At 41.6% G+C, this 19,788-nt stretch overlaps 1 protein-coding gene across 5 annotated transcripts in view; it reads left to right on the top strand.

Moving 5' to 3' along the window:
• HSF2BP (heat shock transcription factor 2 binding protein) overlaps window positions 1-19,788 on the top strand; it is a 128,477-nt gene that overhangs the window by 31,431 nt on the left and 77,258 nt on the right. For all 5 annotated transcript variants that reach the window (XM_003823853.5, XM_008977567.5, XM_063601431.1 and 2 more), the window contains exon 7: window positions 14,179-14,296. In XM_003823853.5, coding sequence (XP_003823901.1) covers window positions 14,179-14,296 — 118 coding nt within the window. The remainder of the gene's footprint in view (window positions 1-14,178; window positions 14,297-19,788) is intronic.

Here is a 19,788-nt window from a genome sequence, read left to right as displayed (position 1 = left end):
AACGGGAATGGCCAGTCATTGGAAAAATCAGAAGATAAGTAGCATGTATTGATTAAATTTGCTGTCTTACATGGGTGTGGCTCATGGTGCCCTAAAACAATTACACTGGTAACATCAAAGATCATTGATCACAGATGACCATAACAGATGTAATAATAATGAAAAAGTTTCAACTATTGCAAGAATTACCAAAATGTGACACAGAGACATGAATTAAGCACACACTGTTGGAAAAATGGCACCAACAGACTTGCTCAATGCAGGGTTGCCACATTCCTTCAATTTGTAAAAAAACAGTATCTGCAAAGCACAATAAAGTGAATGCAATAAAACGAAATGTGCCTGTAATTCTTTTCAGCTGTAGTGACTGTTACAGAGACTGGTGTTTACAGTCAGGGTTGAGAGTGTGTAAACATCTCTCAGGAGTGTTTTCAGATATTAATGCTGGGGAGCACCCTGGATAATCTGATTCCATAGTTCTGGGATAGGTACCGGGTATGTTTATTTTGGAAAATCACCCCAGGTGATTCTGATAAGTATCAGTTATTAAGAATGAATGATCTGAAGGAAACAGATGAGTTTGCATGTTCTGTGTAGTTATGTACCTTGACAGAAAAAAACAACTAAGTTTAGCTGCTTTTATTCAGAATCATCATTTTACTGTCTGGCTAGCTAAAGTAAAAGCCTTAAGCTAAGCTTAAGCTGAGCTCTTTGCTATTGTTTTAGTATAATGATTATATAATTCCAAAAACCTAAATTGCCTCTTCAGTAAAATTCTCCTAAAAGATAATAAAGTAAACCTTTCCCTGAGAGTTATGATAAAATTCCGTATCAGAACTATCATAAGGGATAAAGTCCAGGAACTAAATAATTTCTCAGTATAGAAGCAAGGCATGGTGGCTTACGCCTGTAATCCCAGCATTTTGGGAGGCTTGAGGCGGGTGGATCACTTGAAGTCAGGAAGAATTCGAGACCAGCCTGGCCAACATGGGGAAACCCTGTCTTTATTAAAATACAAAAAAATTAGCCAGGCGTGGTGGCGCGCACCTGTAATCCCAGCTACTCAGTAGGCTGAGGCAGGAGAATTGCTTGAACCTGGGAGGTGGAGGTTGTAGTGAGCTGAGATCGTGCCACTACACTCCATCCTGGGTGACAGAGCAAGACTCCGTCTCTAAAAAAAAAAAAAAATTTCTTGGTATAGAAAGAGGTGGAATGTACTAGTGAGTATTGAGGCTCTTTGTTCTGAAGTCAGTGAAATGGTTCAATACATTGCTGTGACTTATCAGCCTTAAACAACGAGATTCAGAAAATATGACTAAGTGCAGAGTTTATTTGTGCACAGAGCTTGACAGTGGCCACTCAGAAACACCAACTTCAAACCAGTGGGGTCAGGGTTCCAAAGTGAAGAAGATATCACTGATACAGGCAGAGACAGAGAAGTTCCAGCAGGATTAGAACATTTTCCATACAAGACCAGTGTGTGTGCCACAGTGATTTGACTGTTTATAGATTGCTACATTCCAAGGAGGGTTATCTGAGGAAGTCTTATCTTCAGCAGTTTGGTCTTAATTATTTACAGGAAAGAAAAATGCAGAATTTGCAGCCGCATATCTACATTCCTCATGATGGCTGGGATAATTTAAAGTCCCAACAGCTTTAAGTTTGAATTATTTAATTTCAGACTTTTTTTTTTACATTGATCTTTAATCTCTGCTTTATTTGCTTTATTATTATTTTCCCATGCTGTTCTTAGGAAAATTCTCTGCTGTTAAAGTGAGATAAAATTTTATTTTTCTTTTGGTGTTATTCTTTTATTGAAATCCTAATGGGGTAGGTCTGTGTAGACATTTGTTTCTTAATCCTTTAAAACTTGATGATAGTTCTTGCGGGGTGGATGCTGAGACTGTGATGTTTTCTGGCTATTCCTTACTCCAGTGCAGGGCAGCATTCTATACGTTCATCATGGCACCTACAGTTGTAGCAGGCTTGCATTGCCCTCCCTTTAAAAACATTGTTTGAAGGTTGTCTTTTAACAGAAGGCATTTGCAAATTAAATAATTTGCGTTTTCTTCTCTTTGCAAGTGACCCCAAAGGCGTATGACCTATGTGACTTGTCATGTTGCTGGTTGTGAATTTGAGCTGCCTGAATTGCTGGCTGACATGCTGGTGAGGCAGTGGGCTGTGAGTGAAGCCGCCCTGTTGCCCAGCATTCAAGCTCAGCGCGGCTTTGTTTTCCTGTGTTTGTGGTGGTTTACATAGGAACTCTTATGAAGAGTTGGATAGTGGGCACTTATATTTGCATGTTAATGAATTTGACTGGGAAGAATATTTTATTAAAGTGCTGATTTGCAGAGGCTTGGGGGCTTATGAGTCTCAAATACCAAGACTGTTCTGTGGGTATAGGTAATAGAGACCATGGGTTAGCTCTCAAATGGATCCTTTTCCTTCTGAAACAAATGTTCTTTTTAAAATTTTACATACAGTGAATTCATTCTTTAGTTTTTTTTTTTAAACCTTTTTGCAGTTCTGTAAATTTCTACAAAAGTATACAGTCATTTACCCACCACAATTAGGTTGTGGAACTAATTCCTTCCCCCAGACTTCCTGCACGCCATCCTTCTGTAGTCCAGTTCTCCACTCATCACCAGCCCAAGGCAACCACTGATTTTGTGATTTGTTCAGTATTTTAGCTGGGGTTTTTTTTTTTTTTTTTTTTTTTTTTGCTGCCTTGTATGGTGTCCAGCATATGCCCCAGGTGAGCAAGTGCTTGCTTCATGTATCTGCTTGGAGGCTGTTGTCTTTCGTCATTTTTCAGATTGGTTGGCTGATGTCCAGCCTTAGCTCTCTAATGTGTTCAAGAAGACCTGTGATTTTGGTAAATTATCTCTCCCTCTGCCCCCGGAAAGAATGGGGTAGCTGTTACCAGTTTTCTGTATCCTAAGCTAAAGCTGGAAATCAGGAATTTATTTAAACCTTGAAATTGTTAAATTTCTACTCAACTGTAGTCACTGTTCTTTAATGATAGGTTAGTGTAGTGCAGAGGAGGTTTGGCTCAGTGAATCTACTTCCCAGGATGTCAGTTCTCTGGACATCTGTAAGGTGGAATAGTAACATCTGCTCTAATGACTTTACATATTGTGAATTTTCTACTGAACTGTAGTAAATGATAGCACATTGATATCAATGTGATTGTTTCCAGTAACTTGGATAAGAGGGCAAATGAAGAGTGTGAAAGAGACGGAAATCTTCACAGTCCTGTGAAGATTAACTGCTTAACTTGCTAGTGAAATCTTTTAAATGCTTTTTCTGCTTTTCAGTGATTTGAAAATCATGATTGTACTCCTTCTCTCTGGTTTATGTATTCAAATAATGTTAGATAATAATTGCAGCATCAAAATTACTTTTTGATAATTGATAATTTGGGGGCAGGACTGGATCCAGCTTAGTCTTCCAGGGACCTTCCTAGTTACACAAAGTTACCAGCAGAGCACCTTTGTGTCAGTGACCGTGGCTGCTCTTGGCCTGCCAATCCCTCCTCCTCCACATGCTCACACCAACACATGGAGGCAGTGTGGCGTGCAGAAAAGGCCAGGTGGGGCTTGAGGCCTCATGTCCATTGCTGCTTCTGCCACTGACTAACCCTGTATTCTTGAATATATGACCTTCGGTTTTTGTCTTCTGAGAAGAGTCTGACACTAGATGACAATTATGGTATCCCAGTCCTAGAATTGTGTGACTCTGCATGTGGAAGAATAAGGTGCCAGTTTTGAGCTTAAACTTACTGGTCTTCTGTTGTCAGAGTCTAAGTCAGCAGTGAAGGGTCAATAAACAGGCATTTGGGTTGTTTCCACCTTTTGACTGTTATGGATAATGCTGATACAAGCATTTGTGCAGAAGTTTATGTGTGGATGTATGTTTCAGTTTTTCTGGGTATCTACCTCGGGGTGGAATAGCAGGGTGTAGTAACTCTGTTTAGCTTTTTGAGGAACTGCCAGACAGGTTTCCACAGTGACTGTACCGTTTTATGTGCTGGTGGCTCCCTTTCCCCATGTCTTCAGAACAGCCCATCTTTTTCTAGGTGCGCAGGAGTCCTTGTTGCTGTTTTTGGTTCTTTGAGCACCCATTTGTTTCTCATGTACCTTGATCTCTAGGAGAGATCATTAGCATTGTCCTGTTTCCCCCATTGTGATTGAACCTCCTGAAAGGTGAGGTTAGTTTGGAGAGAGTTGATTTACAACTTGAGCACTGATCAACATTATTTTTTCGTCTTTTTTTTGTGGAATCACCTGTTGAATCATCTGTCAGGACAATAGCTGAACAGAAACTTTTAATGCAACAGGTAGCAAACAAATATAATTTGAGGCCCTATAAGAAGGAAGACCACTCTGGAACCTTGACCCAGGTGACTTCATCACCAGCCTTGTATTGACTCTGTACTTTTAAGATGAGACCCTCTCAACAAACAGCATAAAGTCAGGCTTTGGTATGGGAGTGTCGTCTACAAGATCTCTTCTGGGCATGGACACTTGTTGGACTATGGAGATAACCTTGAGGCTCTCGAGGTTTCATTAATTTTCTGCATTTTTTAGTTTTAATTTCATGTATTTATGGTCTGATCTTTATTATTTCTTTCCTTCTAGTATTTTTTAGTTTGTTCTTACTTTTCTATTTCCTTGGTGCATCATTAGATTGTTTATTTGGAGTCATTCAGCTTTTTTGATACAGGCATTTATTGCTATAAACTTCGCTCTTAGTATCGCTTTTGCCATGTCCTAGAGATTTTGGTATGTTGTTTTTCCATTTTCATTTGTTTCAAGAAAATTTTAAATTTCTTCCCAATTTTTTCATTGACGCATTTGGTTGTTCAGGTGTATGTTGTTTAATTTCCATGTGTTTATATAGTTTCTGAGGTTCCTCTTGTTATTAATTTCTAGTTTTATTGTATTGTGGTCAGAAAAGATACCTGAGCTGGGCATAGTGGCCCATGCCTGTAATCCTAGCACTATGAGAGACTCAGGTGGGAGGACTGCTTGAGGTCAGGAGTTTCAGACGAGCCTGGGCACATGGCAAGATCCTATCTCTACGAAAAAAAAAAAAGCTGTTTGATATGATTCTACTTTTGAATTTGTTGAGACTTGTTTTGTGGTATAAGATGTTGTCTGTAATGGAGAATGTTCCATATGCTGATGAAAAGAATGTATATTCTGTAACAGTTGGGTGAAATGTTCTGTAAAGATTCAGGTCTGTTTGGTCTAGTGTGTAGTTTACCTCTGATGTTTCTTTGTTGATTTTTTTTCGGTCTGGACCATCCGGCCATTACTGAGAGTGGAATGTTGAAGTCTCTACTGTTATTGTACTGCAGTCAATTTCTCCCTTTAGATTTATTAATGATTGATTTATATACTTGGATACTGCTGTGTTGGGTGCATAGATATTTACAATTGTTATATCCTCTAGCTGAGTTGGTCCATTTTTCATTATATAGTGACTTGGTCTCTTTTCACAGTCTTTGACTTGTAGTCTATTTTATCTGATATAGATGTAGCTACTCCTGTTTTTTTTGGTTTCCAGTTGCATAGATATCTTTTTCCACCCTTCACTTTCAGTCTGTATGTGCCTTTATGGGTGAAGTGGGTTTCTTGTAGGCAGCATGTAGTTAAGTCTTGTTTCTTTCCATTCAGCCACTCCATATTTCTTTTAATTAGAAAATTGAATCTGTTTATATTCAATGTTACTATCGATAAGTAAGGACTTATTACTGCTAATTTGTTGCTTGTTTCCTGGTTGTTTTGTAACTCCTCTTCTTTTTTCTTGCTTTCTTACTGTCATCCTTTATGGTTAAGTGATTTTCTCTGGTGTGTTTTAGTTCATTGCTTTTTATTTTTAGTGCATCTATTACAGATTTTTGCTTTGTGGTTACCATGAGGCTTACAAAAAAATCTTTAGATATAACAGGTTATTTTAAAGAGAGGACTTATCTTTGATCACAAAAAATAATAGAAACAAAGAAAAAACTAAAAATACCCCTATACTTTAACTCCATCACCCATATTTTGACTTTTTGTTATCTCAATTTACGTGTTTATATTACCTGTCTTTTAATAGGTCGCTGTAGCTCTGATTGTTTCTGTTTCTAGGCTTCACACTAGAGTTTTGCATGGATTGCACATCATGAGTACAGTATTAGAGTATTCTGGGGTTGTCTGTGTACCAGTGTGTTTTATATTTATTTTATATATTATTTAAGTATTTCTTTTTCCAGTGGGTTTTATACCCTCAATTTTTTTTCTTTCTGCATGTTAGTGTGTTTTTCTTTCAGTTTGAGGAACTTCCTTTAGCATTTCTTCTAAGATAGGTCTGGTTGGTGTTAACTTCTCTCAGTGTTTGTTTGGGAAAGACTTTATTAGTCCTTCATATTTGAAGGATGGCTTTGCTGGATACGATATTCTTATATAGTGTTTTCTTTCTTTCAGAACCTTGAAAATATCATCCCACTCCTTCCTGGCCTATATGGTTTCTTCTTCTTCTTTTTTTTTTTTCTGAGACAGAATCTTGCTCTCTTGCCCAGGCTGGAGTGCAGTGGCACAGTCTCGGCTCACTGCAGCCTTCAGCTCCCAGGTTCAAGTGATTCTCTTGCCTTAGCCTCCTGAGTAGCTGAGACCACAGGCATGTGCCACCACGCCTGGCTAATTTCTGTTTTCTTAGTGGAGACAGGGTTTCACCATGTTGGCCAGACTGGTCTCAAACTCCTAACCTCAAGTGATCTGCCTGCCTTGGCCTCCCTAAGTGCTGGGATTACAGGCATGAGCTACTGTGCCCAGCCTGGCTTGTATAGTTTCTGTTGAGAAGTCTGTCACCAGATGAATTGGAGTTCCTTTGTTACTTGTTTCTTTTCTTTTGCTATTTTTAAGTTTCTCTCTTTATTTCTGAATGTTGAGAGTTTGATTAGTATGTACCTTGGGGTACACTCATTTAAGTTGACTCTGGTGTTCTGTGGTTTTCCTGTAGCTGGATATTTATATCTTAAGTTTTGGAAGTTTTCCGTTATTTCTTTGAATAAGCTTTCTACCCCTTATTGTTGCTCATCACCTTGTTGAACACCATAATTCTTAGATTGGGTCTTTTGAGGTAATTTTCTGTATCTTGTAGGTGATCTTCATTCCTTTGGTTTTTTCTTTTTCTCCTCTCTGTGTTTTTGATAGCTTGTCTCTGAGCTCAGTGATTCTCTGCTTGATCCATTCCGCTGTTGAGAGCCTCAAATTAATTTTTCAGTTCAGCAAATGTGTTTCTCAGTTCCAGGATTTCTGTTTGATGGTGATGATGATGGTGATGATGGTGATGATGATGATGATGATGATGATGATGATGATGATGATGTTGATTTTTTAGGGATGGGATCTTGCTCTGTTACCCAGGCTGGAGTCCGGTGGTACAATTCTAGCTCACTGCAACCTCGAACTCCTGGGCTCAAGCAGTGCTTCCACCTCAGCCTCCTGAGTAGGTAAGACTACAGGCGATCACCACAGTGCTTGGCTAATTTTTTATGTTTTTTGTAGAGATGGGGTCTTGCTGTGTTGCTGAGGCTATTCTCAAACTCCTGGCCCCAAGGCCCCTATCTCAGCCTTTCACAGTGTTGGGATTACAGTCATGAGCCACTGTGCCCAGCAGTTTGATTGTTTTAAGTTTCAATCTCTTTATTAAATTTCTCTGACAAATTTCCGAATTACTTTGCTATGTTATCTTGGAGATCACTGAATTTCCTTAAAACTACTATTTTGAATTCTTGGTCAGAAAGCTCATATATTGCCATCTTGTTAGAGACAGTCACTGCTTCCTTGCTTTGTCTGTTTGGGGAGGCCGTGGTTCCCTGTTTCCTGTTGTTTCTTACGGATATATGTCTATGTCTTTGCATTGAAAGAGTATTTATTCCAGTCTTGTCTGTCTGGGTTATTTTGGTTTTTATTGGATATGTTTACTTAGAGATTCTTTGTAATTTACTTGTTGAATTTCTTCCTTTTTTTCTGCTAGGTTGCTGCCTCTTTATAGGCACTAGATGGTGCCTTAAGCCCAGGTTTACCTTGGCTCTAGGGAACCATCAGAGTATTGCCCATCCCGAATGGGGGAGGTCACAGAGAGGATAACCCGGCAGTGTGGGAATACTGGCAAGGTGTCTGTGCCCAGGGGACCTGTGGGACATACCTTCTACTGTGTGCATCTGCTGAACAGCCACTCTGATTTGGTGTCTTCTCTGGCCAAGTTACAGAGCAGCGTTTCCAGGGCTGGGAATAGTAGTTCTGCTTCCCCACTTTGCCTCTGGCTATCCTCAGGGATAGTTTCCCTTCAGGTACTTACAGTGGTTCCCATGGGTTGAAGCAGGGACAGGTCTTCCGCCAGGGAACCTAAGATGGTGGGACAGTAGTTGTTCACCTCCATCTGCTTTTTCCAGTGTAGCAACTGAGTTGTGGAAATTTTCCTCACGCTTGGTGCTGGGCACATTATGGAGACTGGTGTCACAGGTATGAAAGTCCAGTTGTCTTACTGTCTGTTCAGAGTTTTTTCACTTGTCTGTTGCCGTGAGAGCGGTCTGAGCCTCATATTTAGAGTTCTGGGATATTGCTGCTGATAATCTTGGAGCTGCTGTATGTTCGTTTTTGGTTTTCTTTTGGGAGGCAGTGAAGCCAACTTGCTTCTATGCCACCATTTGGAACCAGAAACTCCTTGTTGCCCATATTTTAATTGGGTTATTTTCCTTTCTGTTACTGAGTTTTAAGAGGTATTTGTAATATACTAGTACCTTATCAGAGATATGATTTTGAAATACAGCCATACCTCAGAGATACCATAGGTTTGGTTCCAGATTACTGCAGTAAAGCAAATAGCACAATAAAGTGAGTCACATGAATTTTTTGGTTTCCCAGCATATATAAAAGTTGTGTTTACAGTGTACTTTAGTCTGTTAAGTATGAAATTAGCTGGGTGTGGCGGTGCAGGCCTGTAGTCCCAGCTACTCAGGAGGTTGAGGGTGCAGTGAGCTGCGATTGTGCCACTGCACTCCAGCCCAGGTGACAGCATAAGATTCAAGAAAATAAAAAAGGAATTTTATAGCTTTAATTCTTTCTTTTTTTTTTTTTCTTTTTTTGAGACGGAGTCTTGCTCTGTCGCTCAGGCTGGAGTGCAGCAGTGCGATCTCCACTCACTGCAAGCTCTGCCTCCCGGGTTCACGCCATTCTCTTGCCTCAGCATCCTGAGTAGCTGGGACTAAGGCACCTGCCACCGCGCCCGGCTAATTTTTTTTTTTTTTTTGTATTTTTAGTAGAGACGCGGTTTCACCATACTAGCCAGGATGGTCTTGATCTCCTGACCTCGTGATCCGCCCGCCTCAGCCTCCCAAAGTACTGGGATTACAGGCGTGAGCCACCGCGCCTGGCCAGCTTTAATTCTTATATTCAGATCTGTGATCCATTTTGAGTTAATATTTGTATATGATGTGTGGTAGGTATTCAACTTCCTTCCTTTGCATGTGGATATCCAGTTGTTTTAGCACCATTTGTTCAAAAGATTATTCTTTTATCATTTCTCCATTGATTTGTCTTGGCACCTTTGTTGGAATTCAGTTGACCATAAATGTGAGGATTTATTTCTGTACTCTCAATTCTACCATTGATTTATATGTCTATCATTCTGCCAATACCCTATTACTACTTTTTTTGCTCAAAATAAGATGAAACTATTACAGTCTAAAGCAAAAGTATCGGACATAGTACGTCTCAACTCTGTATATCCTTTTCAGCACGAATAATTGACGCCAGATTCTTTTTTTTTTTTTTAAATGGGGTCTCACTTTAATTGCCTAGGCTGGAGTACAGTGGCCTGATCATAATTCGCTGTAGCCTCAAACTCCCGGGTTCAAGCAATCCTCCCACCTCAGCCTGGGTAGCTGGGACTATAGGCATGAGCCACCACACCTAGCTAATTTTTATTTTTATTTTTGTAGAGATGGGGTCTCATTATGTTGCCTAAGATTCATCTCAAACTTCTAGACTCAAGTGATCCTCCTACCTTGGCCTCCAAAAGTATTGGGATTATAGGTGTGAGCCACTATGCTTGGCCCAGATTTATTTCCTTTTTTGTTTGAGACTGAGTTTTGCTCTGTTGCCCAGGCTGGAGTGCAGTGGCACCATCTCAGCTCACTGCAGCCTCTGCCTCCCGGGTTCAAGTGATTCTTCTGCCTCAGCCTCTTGAGTAGATGGGATTACAGGTGCATGCCACCACACCTGGCTAATTTTTGTATTTTTAGTAGAGATGGGGTTTCTCCATGTTGGCCAGGCTGGTCTCAAACTCTTGACCTCAGGTGATCCACCCGCCTTGGCCTCTGAAAGTACTGGGATTACAGGTGGGAGCCACAGTACCTGGCCCCATTTCTTGAATTATGTAATTACTATACTAATCTCCAGAATTACCTATAAGCACTTTTAATGAAAAATGAACCTAGAAAAATCATTTTAACAGAAAAATTAACTGGCAGTTTTTTAGTTTTGGTAGATGGTAACAAAGTCAATTCTGTAGGCCTTGAATTGACTCACAAGCATTCTAGATAGATTAAATATCAGTAAGCAAAGTACAAATTACCATGTAAAACAAAGAAATTCCAACAGATTGACAAATACTGAAGCTGTGTAGGAATTTATTCACATTTATTTTACTTTGTAGTTCATGTTTTAGTGATATTTAATGAAATGCAGCATTGGCATTTGCAGTTAAAATACTGGATATATGATACAGACTTCATTTACCAGTACATTTGTTGTGTTGGGCATTGTTGCTTGCTATGAGATATATATATATATATATATTTTTTTTTTTTTTTTTTCTTCAGCGATGTATTAGTAATGTTTCTATTTTCTATTGCTGTGTAACAGACCTCCTCAAAATATAAAGTCTTAACATTTATCTTGCTCGTGGGTCTACAGTTTGGTCAGGCTTGGCAGGGACAGTTTGCTGCTTCTGCTCTCCAACATCTGGGGCCTTAGCTGGGATGACTCAAATCGTTGAGGGATGGAACAGCTAGGGGCTAGTGGGGTGTCTTTCTCTCTCTTCTTTCCTCATAGAGTCTCAAGGCTTCTTCACTGTGCTATTTCTTATCCTTTTTTTCCTTTTTTCTTTTTTTTTTGAGATGGAGTCTTGCTCTATCACCCAGGCTGGAGTGCAATGGTGTGATCTCAGCTCACTGCAAACTCTGCCTCCCAGGTTCACGCCATTCTCCTGCCTCAGCATCTGGAGTAGCTGGGACTACAGGCACCTGCCACCGCGCCCGGCTAATTTTTTGTATTTTTAGTAGAGACGGTTTCACCATGTTAGCCAGGATGATCTTGATCTCCAGACCGCGTGATCCGCCCGCCTCGGCCTCCCAAAGTGCTGGGATTACAGGCATGAGCCACCGCGTTTTTTCTTTTTTTTTAAAGACAGAGTTTTGCTCTGTCTCCTAGGCTGGAGTGCAGTAGTGCAATCTCGGCTTACTGCAGCATCCGCCTCCTGGGTTCAAATGATTCTCCTGCCTTAGCCTCCCAAGTAACTAGGATTATGGGTGTGAGCCACGACGCCTGGCTAATTTCGTATTTTTAGTAGAGACAGGGTTTTGCCATGTTGGCCAGGCTCATCTCAAACTCCTGACCTCAGGTGATTCACCCACCTTGGCCTTCCAAAGTGCTGGGATTACTGGCGTGAGCCACCACATCTGGCCTTCACTGTGCTATTTCTGTGTGGTCTCTTCATCATGGCAGCCTCAGGGTAGCTGGACTCTTTCATAGTGACTCAGGGATCCTAGAGCAAGTGGCAGGAGACCGAAGTGGAAATCTTAAGGCTTCTTCCTGTCCATCCTTGGAAGGCTCATGGTGTGCATTCTGCTGCGTTCTACTTGTTACAAGTGAGTCGCAGTGTAGGTGACTACTCAAGGGTCTGAACATGAGGCCAGGCCCACCTGGTAGCCATCTCTGGAGTCAGGCTACCAAATAGTTCTATGTTGCTTGCTATGATATATATATATATATACATATATATATATATATTTTTTTTTTTTTTTCTTCAGCGATATATTAGTAATGTTTCTATTTTCTATTGCTGTGTAACAAACCTCCTCAAAATATAAAGTCTTAACATTTATCTTGATCGTGGGTCTACAGTTTGGTCAGGTTTGGCAGGGACAGTTTGCTGTTGCTGCTCTCCAACATCTGGGTTTCTGCTGGGTTTCAGTATATTATCTGAAGTTATTTACATGAATAATGCTTTCCCCTGAAAAGCTACCTAAAAGCTATCTTTTATGTGTTTCTGATGCCAAATGCTTACTTGCTTTGTTTTTCTCCTAAAATATTTCCTTAGTAAAACTAGAATGTGTCATATTCTGGAAAATGTACCTATCAGGTTAAAATTCATTGACCAAAGAAGGTAAGTTTATGTCATTGAAAGGTTCTGTCAATAAAGTTATGGCTGTCATCAAAGCGTGTACTTGAAGACACTGCACCAATGATATGGTTAAAATGCTGCAAAGACAAGTAGAAAGGGGGAAACATCTGTTAGGTTTAGTAGACTTTACTATCCCTCTTGTGGTCCATCTGAGACCAGGTGAACAAAAGTAAATAGTAATGTCAAAGATCTGAGTTTATGAAGCTGGCTGGGTAACATGAAATTTTATATTCTGCCATCAGATTACATCCAGTCAAAGGCAGAAGAAATAAGGGATAAAATTCAGCTTCCATTTTTGATAATTCTTAGCAAGCCAAAAATAGAAGAAGACTTCTTTAAACTGATAAAGGGTATCTACCAGAAACAGATCAGACATCACACTTAACTGTGAATTTTTAGAAGCGTTTCCATTAAAATCAGGAGCAAGGCAGTGCTGCTGCCCCATCTCTTTTCCACCTTGGTCTCGTCATTTGGCTTAGAAATCTTAGTCAGTTTGAATCATGCTTTACTGTCAGACCCAACTAAAGAAAACTCTTAACAAACACATACATAAATGCACTTGGATCATTGGATACTTCGAGGTATTTGGAAATGTTGATGGAGCCAGTAATGGCTGCAGCACTGCCCATTGGGAGCAGTGTAATTACTCGGTCTGGTCTTCAGGCCGATTCGCAGGGCCTCAGGCATGAAGAAATGGGATACTTGCTGTTCCACAATGGGACATAAAATTGAGAAAATAAGTTTTCTTCAAAATCCATTTTCATACTCTTTTTTGACTACATATAATTTCAGTTTGTATCATGGCTAAAAGTTATTAGCAAATATAGATTGAATATTCCTTATCTGAAATGCCCGGGACCAGAAGTGTTTTGGATTTTGGAATACTTGCATTATACCTACTGGTTCAACACTCTAATTCAAAAATCTGAAATCTGCAATGCTCTGTGAGCATGACCTTTGTGCATCTTTGTCAGTGCTCAAAAATTTTTAGATTTTGGAGCATTTTGGATTTTGGGTTTTCAGATTACGGATGCCATTAAAGGTGAGTTTTCACATCCTCAGTCCCAGATAAGATAATCAGCCCCCACCTTATGTTTGGACCCTGACTGCCCACAGCTGTTTAATGCAGCACTCTGGAGCATAGTGACTGCAGACTTGGTTAGATTCCAGGGCTCTGTTTCACTCTTTCGGCGCTTGCTAATCACACTGCACATTACTTGATATTTCGGTAACTCTTGTGGTTGTCAGTGATTCTTTCTGAGCTGTCATTTTTGTTGATAATACTTTTTTTTTTTTTTTTTTTTGAGACAGGGCTTTGCTCTGTCACCCAGGCTGGAGTGCAGTGTCATGATCATGGCTCACTGCAGCCTCTACCTCCTGGGCTCAAGCAATCCTTCTGCCTCTACCTCCTGGATAGCTAGGACTACAGGTGCACACACCATGCCCGGCTAATTTTTAAATTTTTTGTAGAGATAGGGTCTTGCTGCGTTGCCCAGGCTGGTCTTGAACTTGTGGCCTCAAGCAGTCCTCCCACCTCAGTCTCTCAAAATGTTGGGATTACAGGTGTGAACAACCATGCCTAGCAATTTCATTTATAAATGCCTCATTGTCAGCTGTGTTTTCATTAGGTCTTTTAGGAGAAAATACTCTGTTCTGCACAAAATTGTCTAGGTTCTGAGTCATAATGATCTTGATGTTTTGTTTCATTTTCTGTTGCAGATGTTGCTGCTATAGCATGTGGTCGTGAATTCTTGGTTAATTCAAGCCGGGTGCTCTTGGACACCATATTGCAACTTCTGGGAGACTTGAAGCCAGGACAGTGTACCAAACTCAAAGTGTATGGTGGATAATGTTAAAAAGTTAATTCTATTTACATATTAATTAGACTGTGCTGATTGGGCCTCTCTTCAAGTAAACACAGTTAATTTTGGTGGTAGTTTTAAAAACTAGAAGAAATAAATTCCTGGAGAAGTTAAGGGCGTGCACTGTCTCTTAAATAGCATTTTAGAAAATAAATTTAAGGAAGGAATGTTCTCACCTTAGAGCAATCAGTGAGTCCCAATATTATCACATGGTACTTCATGGGTATGTCAAAATGAATTTAAATAGGTATCTGTTATGGTAGCACCACACTTCCAGCTACTAAAATCTGTATTTGTTTTCTATTTTTATGTAACAAATTATCACCAACTTGGTGGCTGAAACAACACCATTTATTATTTCATAGTTTGGCAAGTCAGAAGTCTGAGTGGGTTTGAGAGGTTCTCTGCATAGGTCAAAAGTGAGGTGTTTTCCAGGGTGGGATCTTTTCAGAGAATCTGGGGGAGGAATCTGCTTCTGGGCACTTTGAAGTGGCTGGTGGAGTCCAGTGTCTTGGTTTCTAGGAGCGAGTTCCCTGTTTCCCAGCTGGCTGGTCAGCTGTGGGTCAGCTGCTGAGGCAGCTTGCATTGCTTCTCACAGGGACCCCATCTTCAAGCCACAGTCGCTCATTGAATCCTTCCCACGTTTCCAGTCTCTGAGACTTCCTCTTCTGCTACCAGCAAGATGAAACTCTCTCTGCTTTTATTCTTTTGTTAAAAAATTTACTTCAAGAAGGCAGAAACTCTGCTTCTTATAGATCTGTGTGTTTAGATGGGGCATACCTGGGTAAACTCCTTTTGATTAACTCTTGAGTCAGCTGGTTAGTAACCTTAATTACATCTACAGAATCCTCTTTTCCAGGCAATGACATAATCAGCGTGTGATAATTTATAGTCCCAGAGATTAGGGCAGGAAATCTTGGGGAGAGGGGCAGTGTAGGATTCTGCCACTCACACTGTTTGTTCTGAGTGTTGCCTTTGACTTCTTAGAGCATCTTTATTTTTTAATTATTTTTTTAAAGAGACCGAGTCTCTACAGACCTTGCCCAGGCTGGCCTCAAACTCCTAGGCGTTCAAATAATCCTTCCACCTCAGCCTCCTGAGTAGCTGGGACTACAGGCATGTGCCACCATGCCCTGCTGTGGAGCACTTTTTTTTTTTTTTTTTTGAGACGGAGTCTTGCTTTGTCACCCGGGCTGGAGTGCAGTGGCGTGATCTCGGCTCACTGCAAGCTCCGCCTCCCGGGTTCACACCATTCTCCTGCCTCAGCCTTCCAAGTAGCTGGGACTACAGGCGCCCGCCACCACACCCAGCTAATTTTTTGTATTTTTAGTAGAGACGGGGTTTCACCGTGTTAGCCAGGATGGTCTCAATCTCCTGACCTCGTGATCCGCCCGCCTTGGCCTCCCAAAGTGCTGGGATTACAGGCGTGAGCCCCTGCGCCCGGCCTAGCACTTTTAAAAAGTAAGAGCTTCTGTAAAGTCTGTGCCAGGTGCTTCCAACACCTGTGTCATCCTGGCCTCGGTGTCTCTTGATTGTTTTTTCCCATGAGAGTTGAGATTTTCCTGTTTCTTCATATGCCAAGTAATTTTGGATTTATCCTGGACATTTACGTGATCACCGGTCTTGTTTAAATCCTTGGGAAATGCTGGTGTTTATATTTTCACAGGCAGTCAACCCCTTTGGGTCAGATTCCAGCCAGCCTTTTCTCTGTTTGGTTTCAGTGTGTCGTCCTGTTTTCAGAGTCTTTACAGTGCTATTGGAACTGCCCCTCGTGAGTGCCGCCCAGTGGCCAGTCTGAGACCTGGGTGGTCTGGATCTTAGGTTCAGAGTCTTTCAGATACTGTTTATGATCAGATCCACACAGGCACAACTTGGGATGAGGCCAGGAATTTATAAACAACTTTTTGGGGTCACTTTTCTGAGCTGTTAACTCTCTGGGTACACTTTAGTTACCTGGGACTGCCTTTTTCAGTCCCCCACCTGGAATGCTGGGGCTTCGTATACCCTGCTGTGTCCAAGTGCCTGCAATTCTGCCCTCATCCCGCCCTGCGGCAGGAGTTGAGAAGCTCTTAGAGCTTTCAGGTGTAAGGAAAAAATTCCTTTCCCCCAGAGTTTGAGTTACCTGGGGGATGTCCCCACTGCTACCGTGCTTGGTTGCTGGCAGGAGACCCCTTTCCCACTCCTTGAGCCTCACTAGAGACCTTCTCCTGGTGCTCTCTGTGTGGCTCAGGGCTACTTCTGGGTTTTGGAGCTCCCTCGAGTCCAGGCCAGGGACACTAGAGGAAAAAGTGGTAAACTCTCTGCTGGTTTAGTGGTTCTTAAAATTTTGATCTTCTTCCCCTATCTGCCTGCTACTGTTTACTTTTCAGAGTCCTCAAATAGCTGCTTCATGTATTCTCTTTGGAATTTATAGCTGCATTCAGTGGAAGCGAGACTGGAGGGTGTGTTCAGGCCATCTTATCCAGAACCAAGCTTTCTAGTCCATTTTAATATTTTGTGCTAACAAATATCTATACATACATAATACATATAATACAGTGTAACATATATGCAAAAAAAATTTTTTTTTTGAGACAGAGTCTTGCTTTGTAACCCAGGCTGGAGCACAGTGGTATGAACATGGCTCACTGCAGCCTCGACCTCTTAGGCTTAAGTTATCCTCCCAGCTCAGCCCTCTGAGCAGCTGGGACCGTCGGTGCATGCCACCATGCCTGGCTAATTGTTAAATTTTTAAAATTTTTTTGTAGAGACGGGGTCTCTCCATGTTGCCCAGGCTGGCATAGATGGTTTTGTTTGGGGGTATAATTTTACAAATTGCTTGTGGATCTAGTTCATTCCTTTTAAGTACCTTGCATCAAAGGAGATGTAATATTTGGATTATCCTTCCCTGACTGATGGGCATTTAAGTTACTTTCGGGTTTTACTTGACAAATATAATGCCGTAGTGAGCATCCTTGATAAACTCTTCGCCAACCTGTCTGAGAGTTCTCCAGGAGTTTTCCTAGAGGAAATATTTGAGAAGTAGGACATGGACATTTTCAATTTGATAAGATACTGCCAAATTGGTCACCATAGTGTACATTTCTACCTGCACCATGTCAGTGTTCGTGTTTCCCACGTCCTTGTCAGCACTTTGCTATTTATTATATTCCTCTAAAGAAAAAAAATATATGTGTATATGGAGAGAGAGAGGTGCTGGGGGAAGAGGGGGAGAGACAGGGTCTTGCTGTGTTACCCAGGCTGGAGTGCAGTCGTGCAATCACGGCTCACTGCAGCCGCGACCTCCGGGGCTCAAGTGATCCTCCCATCCCAGCCTCCCAAGTAACTGGGGTCCCAGCTACTCTGGCAGGTGGCACGCCACCATGCCCAGCTAATTTTTTTTTTTGGTATTTTTTGTAGAGACAGGGTCTCACCTTGTTGCCCAGGCTTGTCTCAAACTCCTAAGCTCAAGTGATCCACCTGCCTTGGCCTCCCAGAATGTTGGGATTACAGCGTGAGCCACTGCACCTGGCCTTAAAGAGTATTTTTATCATCCACCTATCATCTGTCTGTCTTTGTCCTTCTCTCCCTTCCTTCAGATTTAGATTGCCAGTGAGGTTGAGGCTCTTCACATGTTTGTACCATTCCAGTTTTTCCTTTGAGTCACCTGTCTGTGTCTTGTGCCCACTTTCCTGTTGGGCTGCATTTTTCTTAGTGATCTGCTGTAGGTCTTTGTGTGTTCTGGATACTAATCCATTGCCTCTTTTGCTTCTGTGGTTTGTACAAGGTCCATATTTATGGGCCAGCTAAAGTCCCCCTTCAACTTCCAAGGCAAAGCTGTGTGTGAGGGCTGGGTCACTTCTAGCCTCTCCGGTTCCAGTCCCTGGAGCTCTGTGCCTTTGGGTCCTGGTGAGCTCTTGTTGATTGCAGTGGGAGATGGGGAGAATTGCCTTCAGAGCCATTCACTGACTTTCTTGGCAGTCTTCCATTTGGCCACTGAGCAAAGCCGCGTGTTTAGCCTCTATCCTGACTCGGGATCTCAGCATGCACCAGCCTGAGAGGGGCCTTCCCCCTGGGATCTTTGGCTGCCTTCCAACATGCTCATGGCTTGTTCCCTCTCACCACATCTCCAAGGCACTCTTCTCCCCTCTTTTCACCTCCCCCACTTCACTAACGCCCACCCTTGAGTCCTCTGGAGCCCCAAGACCTTTCTCATACTATAAATCAGCCTCTTTTCTTCCTGGCCTCCCCCTGCCTTGTGTATAGTTTGCCTCTCTCTGGGGAACTACACTTTCACTGCCACTTTCATGATCGAAGGTCACTCATTTTCAGCAGTTAGTACCTTAGACCCAGAGATAGGGGTTATTTTTTTCCTAGTTGCCCATTTTTTAAAAAAATTTAAATTTAAATTTTAGATTCAGGGGGTACATGTGCAGGTTTGTTACAAGAGTATATTGCGTGATGCCAAGGTTTGGGCTTCTATTGAATCTGCCACTCAGATAGTAGATATAGTACCCAATAGGAGATTTTTCAGTCCTTGTTCCTCTCCCTCCCTCTCTCCTTTTGGAGTCTCCAGTGTCTCTTGTTCCCATCTTTATGTCCGCGTATACCAAGGGTTTAGCTCCCACTTATAAATGAGAACATGCAATATTTGGTTTTCTACTTCTGGATTAATTCACTTAAGATAAGTGGATGCAGCCTCCAGCTGCATCCATGTTGCTGCAAAGGACATGGTGGTGGTCTTTCTTTCTGGCTGCGAAGTATTCCATGGCTTGTATGTACCACATTTTCTTTATCCAATCCACTGTTGATGGACACCTGGGTTGATTCTATGTCTTTGCTATTTTTGTTTTGTTTAGTTTTATTTTTGAGACAGGTTCTGGCTGTTCCATTCACACTGGCATGCAGTGGTGCTATCTTATCTCACTGCAGTCTGAAAATCCTGGGCTCAAGCAATCCTTCTGCCTCGGCCTCCCAAGTACTTGGGATTACAGGCATGTGACATCACGCCTGGCTAATTAAAAAAAAATTTTTTTTTTTTTTGGTAGCGATAGGGGTCTCACTTTCTTGCCCAGGATAGTCTTGAACTCCTGAACTCAAGTGATCCTTTCACCTCAGCCTCCCAAAGTGCTGGGATTTCAGGCATGAGCCACCACTTATCTTTGCTATTGTGAGCAGTGCTGTGATAAACTTATAAGGGCAGGTGTCTTTTTGGTAGAACAATTTTATTTTCCTTTGGTTATTTACCAAGTAATGGGATTGCTGGGTTGAATGCTAGGTCTGTTTTTAGTTCTTTGAGAAATCTCCAGACTGCTTTCCATAGGTGCTGAATTAATTTACATTCCCACCAACAGTGTATACGAGTTCCGTTTTTTCAGTGGTTTTGCCAACATGATGTTTTTTGACTTTCTAATAATAGCCATTTTGACTGGTGTGAGATAGTACCGCATTGTGGTTTTGATTTGCATTTCCCTGATGACTAGTGATG

The sequence above is a fragment of the Pan paniscus genome, chromosome 22 (assembly GCF_029289425.2).
Source record: "Pan paniscus chromosome 22, NHGRI_mPanPan1-v2.0_pri, whole genome shotgun sequence".
Lineage (NCBI taxonomy): Eukaryota > Metazoa > Chordata > Mammalia > Primates > Hominidae > Pan > Pan paniscus.
The sequence above is the reverse complement of the archived record's forward strand: the minus strand, read 5'-3'. Positions and strand labels throughout refer to the sequence as shown.